Genomic DNA, 7664 nt, shown 5'->3' with positions numbered 1-7664 from the left:
AACTTCTTTATATTCTTTCAAGTTTGGTGCCTGCTTTGCATTTCTCCTAATTCTTATCTCACAGAAGATAAACAGTAATGAGTATTTTAGACCAAACCACTACACTGTATTATGTGGGGATCTGAATCCGAGAGACCTTTAGTTTCTGAGTCAATCTGACTGTAAGCCCTTACTAATTTAATTTTGGTTTGCAAGCTTTATCATAATATACTAAGTAGTAAGGTATTTGCGGATGGGATTATAATATTGGCTGTGGTACTTTGAGTGACTTACTGCTTACAAGAGCAATGCAAAAACTAGTCTAAAAAGAAACTTGATGAATATTTCCCCTTGAAAATAAGTTTCAGAAGATTTCTTCCAAATAGCATTTCCAATGTTCCTTCTCTATTTGCAGAATGACTAGAACAATGATCCCTCTGTGAAAACCATACAACAGGGACTTAGTATAATTGTTTAATATTTGTTCAACACTTTGAGGATGATAAGTGTTCAGTGTGGTGGAAAGAGCACATGACTGCACAAACTGTGGGAGCAGTAGTTTAAAATTTAAAAAAACCCCTGATTCAACAGGACAAATGTGTTAAGCCACTAAGATTGAATCAGAGAAACGATCAAAACCCAAAACTCATTTGGAAAAACCTAGGTTTTTATGGCTATGCATATATTAACTGAAAGCTTTTTTCCTTCTGTGTGTTTCACAATATAAACGACTGCATTTTACACTTCAAAAACCTAGAAGGTGTTGTAAAGAGTGACATTCCTGACCTTCCAGTTAAAATGAGAATTTACTAGTAAGATGGTTGGTTGATGTGACATGTGAGGAAAAAGCATGGTGAACATAAGCCACAGTTACAGCTGGTGATACGAGCAGACTGAATTTAAGTTGATGACTATAGTTAAAAGGTTTGACATACTCTGTTGCTAATCCACTGAGCATTTCAGTGACTCTCACACCTTGAAAATAATAGCTGGCATGGCTTGACCATCACCTGACCTTCTGCACCAAACTCCTGTGAATGTCCATTAAACTTCACAGCTGCAGTAGTGCAGAGTCCAAAGTCCTTTGTCTTCTTTAATAGACTGTGCCTTGGCAGTATAAAGATAAAGCAATATTTGTGACTGTGGTTTGCTTTGGGGGGTTTTAACATATTAAGGACCATTAAAAGTGATAATTAATAACATGTGATGAGACCATTTGATTGTATCACCTGGTGAGAACAATAGGAAAATTGTAACATCCATGAAGCAAGGTAAAACAACTAAAATAAAATAGTCCCTTTGCAAATCTGAGCTTTTGGCATATTATTTTTTCAACTGCATCATGTTTATCTGTTCGAGTTTCTAAGGTCAAGTATCTGGGCTTCAAGAGCTTGTGAACCTGACATGTGCTTTGGAGGAAACTGATCAAAGAGAGTGGCTTCCACTGCCTGAGGTTGCAGCTCGACCAATTCCACAAATACTTGAAATCACTTTAGATGGCAAGTAAGGTTAAAATAGCCCATAAGATAAGGGGAGCAGCAAAGAAACTGAGAACAATGAAGACACCAACAGGCTAGAACTAAAAAAGTATGACCAAGTCCTCCATGAAGCCTCTTGCTTGTGTTGTTTAAATGTTCAGGCAAATTTTCTGGGTTTGGAAAAGTTGCATCGATTTACACCAGCAAATAACTTGGACCATTTTTAACACTTTGTTCAGAAACTTGTACAGACAAAGCAAAAATTACTATTCAGCATTCATTGTGCTTGGCAGTACTGGTTAGGTAAACATAATTACAGGTACTTTTCATAAAAACTTAGCATTTAAGGATTTCTGGTATATGTATATGTGTTAACAGCCTTGTGCTTTAATTTTGGTTTATCTTTTTTCACTCTCTTACCTCTAGCATCTTATAAATCAACATGGGAATACAAAACATGCAATGGAAAAATAGCATTAACTTTGGCAGCAAAAACTAGCTGTGTGAAAAATGTGCAAATGATCCTGGAAAAGGGTATTTATCCCAGTACCATAAATTACAAAGGAGAAACTCCACTTCTTCTTGGTAACTGCCTTCTCTGTCTGGGTTTAAGCAACATGACTAACAGCACTTCTTCTTTGTTCAATACCCAGCCCAGCACTCCTGTTGGCTTGTGTGGTTTAAATGCTGGTCATTACTTTAGATGAAACTAAATGCCCAACACCTGGTGAAATGTACCCAGCATTTTGTTCAGCACTCATCATGCTTCAGGTGATCACTCACCTGATCTTTAAGATGCTCCTTATGTTTTAGGTGGTTGCTGAGCTGCTGCTAAGAAAAGGGGACCAATTTTTTTATTCAAGGTACTTTCTCTGTATGGTCAGGTGCTACCTTTATCAACCTGGTCCTATTCAACCATCTTATGGTACAAGTAGAATACAAGAATAAGCTATGGTTTTAACTGGAATGTACTTTTTCTGGAGGTTAGTGGAGATTTTTGGTTTTATCAGATGGTTTCTTGAGGAGTAGGCAGGTACTTTGAAAAACCTCTCATCTCATTTCCCTCCCCTCTTGTGCTGAAAACAAGTTTCAACTGCACTGTAATACCCCACTCTAAAGAAAGATGATTCCTTTGGAAGATTTTATGCTATTGGTAGACTTAAGTGAGTTTTACTGTACATGAGTAATTTAGCTATATTAGCTTCCAGTTTCTGTTAAATGTCAAAATATCTTCATGATTCTGAAGAGAATAAATCTGTGAAATTAATATGAGAAAATGTAATGTATAATGCAATTATCACTATTGAAATATTCAGTTATCTAACTTTTTATTAACTTTCATCCAATGCAAATACTGTATTACCATTTTAAGGCCCTGAGGCATTTATAAGGCATTCTTCTGAAATTTCTTGCTTTCAGTTCTTTTCAATAATTGTAAGTCTGTGAAACTTCAGCTATTTTCAGCCATTGCTTTTAATGAATCCTGCAAAGAGTTAACTAGAGCTGCTGAAAAAGATCTTTCCCCTTATAATGAGAATTTAGTTTCCTAAATGTTTCTCTATACAGTATAAACTCCTGAAAGTGAGGTCTGTCATCAGTTTATTTTTTATGTGATGCTTTTTGTGTTTTTCTGTCGCTTAGCACTGAAAATGTGGATGTAGATATTGCTGTACATCATGCATTTCAACTGTAGTTTCAGTGAAATAGAGGATCAGGTGCTTAACACTTAATAGATGATACTCATGATTTAGTTACTCCTTTTAATTTTAAAACTCTGATGAGAGGTCTCTTTAGTAGAAACGTAAATGCTGAAGAAGTATCTGTCTAGTGGGATGATCTGGGCTTTCAGGTACATTTGGTCATATTATACTTCAAAGCAGTTGTGGGTAATTGTGAAGACTGTTGCCTCTTGAAAACCTTCTTATATAATGGGACATTCACAAAAGTTAAATTTGTTAACCCTATGGTGCTGATCTCTCTCAGCTGCTCCGCCAGTGAGTGATCTGCTATTCCAAAGCAGAAGTTCATTCTTTTCAGAAGTAAAATAAGACTATTACTCAGCATCACGATTTAATATGTAAATAATTTGCAAGAGTAGTTATCCATGAAAACCATGGAACCTCAAAACAACAGCATATGGCCTTTAAGTATGGCACATGTCAACAGTACTTTGGTTGATGACAACGACAGAGTACACACTAGGATTTGAGCTGCCAGGTGAGAAAGAAAGTCACAAGTGGAATTTTCCTGGGATGCCGTAATGTTTGCAACAACTTTAAAAGTAAGGACCATATTTGAATACTATGTGATTTTAATTTTTTCTTTTCTTGTGATATACCTGCTTCTGGATTCTCAGAATCAAAGTGGCTTTTACCTTCTATGCTCCAGACTGAGGCAGTTTTGAGCTCGTATTGGAGTACCTTGATTTCCCAAGCAGATGACATTACTGTTTATTTACCATATATTGGATTCTCATATTTCTAGGACTGGAAATCTTTTTAATTTCTTCTTATAGAAACATGAGGAAAAGCTTTTCTAAAGCTTAGAAAAGCTTAGAAAACTCACAAGATGTGCATAGATAAAACATTGCTCAGCAATGCATGAAGCTGCAAAACAGAGATGCACAGACATTGTTGCTCTTCTGACAAATGATGGAAATGTGAACATTAAGGGTGAATATTGAGTAACACCTTTAGGGCTTACGGCTGAATGTGGTCACTGTAATGTGCTGGAGCATCTTAATCATAACCCTATGTAGTCAGGGAAAGACAACTACACCTCTGCACTGGCATACATCTTGCTTGACTGATGAAGTCTTTCAGGTGATTATGGAAAAGGAAAGAAGGAGGAAATGACCTAGAAGGAAAGGAAGCACAGGTGAGTGTTTTTGCTAGACTGGAGTGATGCTTCCATTTTTCCATAATGTGTGTGAGAGGAGTGGCAGAGTTGAAAGCAATTCATTTCAGTCAAGGAGAGATTGCTATACGTGCCCTTCTTGCCCTTCTATATTTCTCTCTTTACATGCCCTTCTTGCCCTTCAGTGTTTCTCCTCACTCCATCCCTCCCTCCCTCCTATCTTTCCTTCCACATATGGAATTATATTGGTATTAATTAATGAAGTGTTTTTGAAATATGCCAGTTTCAAAGTGCTCAGTTGCCATTCTTACAGTCAAAGCAGAGCCCACTCAGGTGAGCACTTGAACTTGTATCTGTACACCTCTTATTTTGCCTTCGAGTTTTATGTTTGCCACAAAAAATACTTCTTGTTTTAGTAAAGTTTCAACTTAAATATATCTGATAATAAGGAGGAAAGTACTGTGGGTTTGTTTTTATGATGATCTACAAATCACTTTGGATATAAATATAAGTTCTGTATCCTCCTTTGAGGTGGAGATGTCAAGACCTTAGCAGATGATTGTGCATCAGTACTGTTTAAAACAGCTGGAGGACGTAGTCTAGGCTGCATAGCTCTGCTTTTGGAATATGGAGGAAGTGGCAATGTGCCTAATGAGGCAGGACTGCTTCCCATACACAAAGTGGCTTGTGAGGGGCATTACCTGTGAGTATGAGCTTGGACTTTACATTTTCTCTAAGAAAAAGTGTGGCACAAGCTCACATCAGAGATGGCTGTGGTAAACTTGGAAACATATTTATATAAATTTATATTTTAGAAATACCTGTGTTAGATTAGATTTAATAAACTTTTATTTTTAGCATAATCAAAGCAAAATGCAAAACACTCTCCTTAGAATTAAGTGAAAACCACTGAAACAACTTAAACACAACATCCTATTTGACAGTGCTCAAAACTGGTGTTCCTGTGTTTTGATCTTTTGTAAAATGTCTAGTTGGTAATTCAGAGTATAGCTGGATGAGGGTTATTTTCCTCATGCAAGGAAATTACACCTGCCTAGTTTTGTTCACTGTTTTTTTGGGGCTAAGAAGTATCTTATTGTAGCCACAACCCAAACAGCTCACTCAGCTGTAGATGGCCAGAACCAGTTTCTAGAGCTCGTCATTGAAAATGGTTTGGATGTCAACACTCTCTTGACCGAACACGTAACTTCAGATACTTACAATCTGAAGGAAAGGTGGATGGAAGGAAAACTGCACTTTACTGTGCTGTTTCTAACAGTGAGATCCTTTGCACCAAAATATTGCTCAAAGCAGGAGCAAATGCAAACAAAGATCCTTTAAAATGTGTTTGTGTGGCGGTGAGAGCTGGCAGCCATGGAATTGTAAAGCTACTCCTATCTTATGGAGCAGATGTCAACTGCTAATTTTGTTGCTTAATGATATGCATTTCCCCAGTGCATTTGGTATCCTTTGAATGGTGACATGATGCTGAGGCTGTTGCTCAGCCATGGATATAATGTAGAGATGTGTTTGGACTTCATGTGTCAGGGTATCTTTAGAAACTCTTCTGTGCGGGCAGCTCCAGAGCACGAACTTTGACTATTTCCTCAATAAAGGATAAACTAGTAAATACATACCTTCCTTGCTTCTCTTCACTTTGCTCTTTTCATTAGCCAGAGTTAAACATTCTAGTTTATTGTGTAGAATTAGCATACTGGCAAAATCCTTTTTTAAAAACACTCTAAAAATAAAATAGCCATTTCTCATTTTCTACTCTGAGATAGAGAAAATGATGTATGTAGTGTGGTTTTATATTTGCATTCATATATTAGAGATTTGGGAAGGAAATTTTAAGAAATAATGAGGCAGGATTCTGGAATTTCTGTTCTTTTCCTAACCAGTGGAGTAAATGTGTTTCCAGAGAAGTATTTCCGTTGAACAAAACAGTGCCACAAATTACAGCAAATTTTTTTTTTGTTTGTTTTTGCCTTCAGGCCTGTTTGCATAAATGAAGGGTTCACAAAGGTTAAACATGGAAGAAAATGGCTTTTAAAGTAACCTACCTAGGTATCAATTTGACTGTTAAAGTCCATTGCTAGGACTTTGTTTAAATTATCTTCTGTAATTGCTTTAAAGTCTGTTCTTTTGGCATTCCTCTGCACAGATTTTGGAATTATGATTTGATATGTTCTCTGTTTCAGTTCTGTGAGTTTATTGCTGTTCCATGATTGAAGCATTTAGCTGGAAAAGTGGTTTCTGTTTTTGTAGATTACATGGATTATGTTCCTCTAAGTATGAGAATTAAGTTTTTCATAGAAACACAGGAAGAATGAAGAGAGATACCACAGACTGGGTAAATATCTAACTTCCAGTTAATAATGTTAGAATTTATTATAGGAAACTTTAATTACTTATGTCAGGTAACATTCATCCAAAGTGTTGTAGCATACTTCACACATTAAAAATCATGGTCCTATATAAAATTCTTCAAACATCTAAATGATTATTTTTAGGTATTTTTGCAAAGTGTTTGCTCCCAGGTACAACTTCTGTGTGTGCATATTTCAAGGCTTGGCAAAATTTAAGGGACTTTAGGTAGGCCCTTTTAAGCAAAAAGTAGACTTTGATGTGCAAACAAACCAGGAAACCAAGCAGTATATCCCCTTGGTTAAGCAATATTGTAACTTTAATTATGGTTTCTTCAGAGTTGTGGCAGATCAGTGCTTGAACAGACTCACCCTCAGTCATGCTGCCATGCACTGCACAGTATGCTTCTTCACATTTAGAGGAAAAGAAAATCTGACAGAATAAATTTAAAGAATATTTAATTCACAAAACTCCCTTTTGGAGTTCTACCAAACTCCTTTTGTTGTTCTACCATCCCTTCCATCTTGAGGAAAGAAAAAAATACAAACCCTCCCAACTAAGAAGATATTTCAGTTGGTGGATGTCGGGTTTACGTAGGGCATAATCCATTTAGCTAAATCCACAATCATCAACTGATTGGGTTGGAAGGGACCTTAAAGATCATTTAGTTCCAACCCCCTTACCATGGGTGGGGACACCTTCCACTAGGCCACGTTTCTCAAAGCCATCTCGTTGAATGCTTGGCCTTGAACACTTCCAGGGATGGAGCAGCCCCAACAACTCTGGGCAGCCTGTTATTTGAGAGATATGCTGGTTATCACACACACATATTCACACAAACCAAAGCTGAGCTCCAGTATGCTTCTGTCCTGCCCCCTAAACTGGCTCTCCCTGTTCTTCAGAATTTCTCCTTATTTGCTCTATGTCATTGTCACATGAAACCTCACTTCTGAGTCAGAGATGTAAATTCCACTTCCAAAGACA

General features: G+C 37.0%; 1 protein-coding gene across 1 annotated transcript in view; it reads left to right on the top strand.

The window, feature by feature from the left end:
• The window catches only part of ASB15 (ankyrin repeat and SOCS box containing 15), a 13063-nt gene extending 6417 nt beyond the window's left edge, over nucleotides 1-6646 (top strand). The window contains 12 exon segments of the mRNA XM_017743741.1: nucleotides 1191-1250; nucleotides 1347-1478; nucleotides 1884-2147; nucleotides 4052-4205; nucleotides 4843-5020; nucleotides 5306-5308; nucleotides 5400-5516; nucleotides 5549-5732; nucleotides 5735-5773; nucleotides 5776-5907; nucleotides 5910-5938; nucleotides 6515-6646. Of these exon segments, the coding sequence (XP_017599230.1) occupies nucleotides 1191-1250; nucleotides 1347-1478; nucleotides 1884-2147; nucleotides 4052-4205; nucleotides 4843-5020; nucleotides 5306-5308; nucleotides 5400-5516; nucleotides 5549-5732; nucleotides 5735-5773; nucleotides 5776-5907; nucleotides 5910-5938; nucleotides 6515-6646 (1424 nt within the window).
• The last annotated feature ends 1018 nt before the right edge of the window (nucleotides 6647-7664 follow it).

The sequence above is a fragment of the Corvus brachyrhynchos genome, unplaced genomic scaffold (genome assembly GCF_000691975.1).
Source record: "Corvus brachyrhynchos isolate BGI_N302 unplaced genomic scaffold, ASM69197v1 scaffold29, whole genome shotgun sequence".
NCBI classification, from domain to species: Eukaryota; Metazoa; Chordata; class Aves; order Passeriformes; family Corvidae; genus Corvus; species Corvus brachyrhynchos.
The sequence above is the reverse complement of the archived record's forward strand: the minus strand, read 5'-3'. Positions and strand labels throughout refer to the sequence as shown.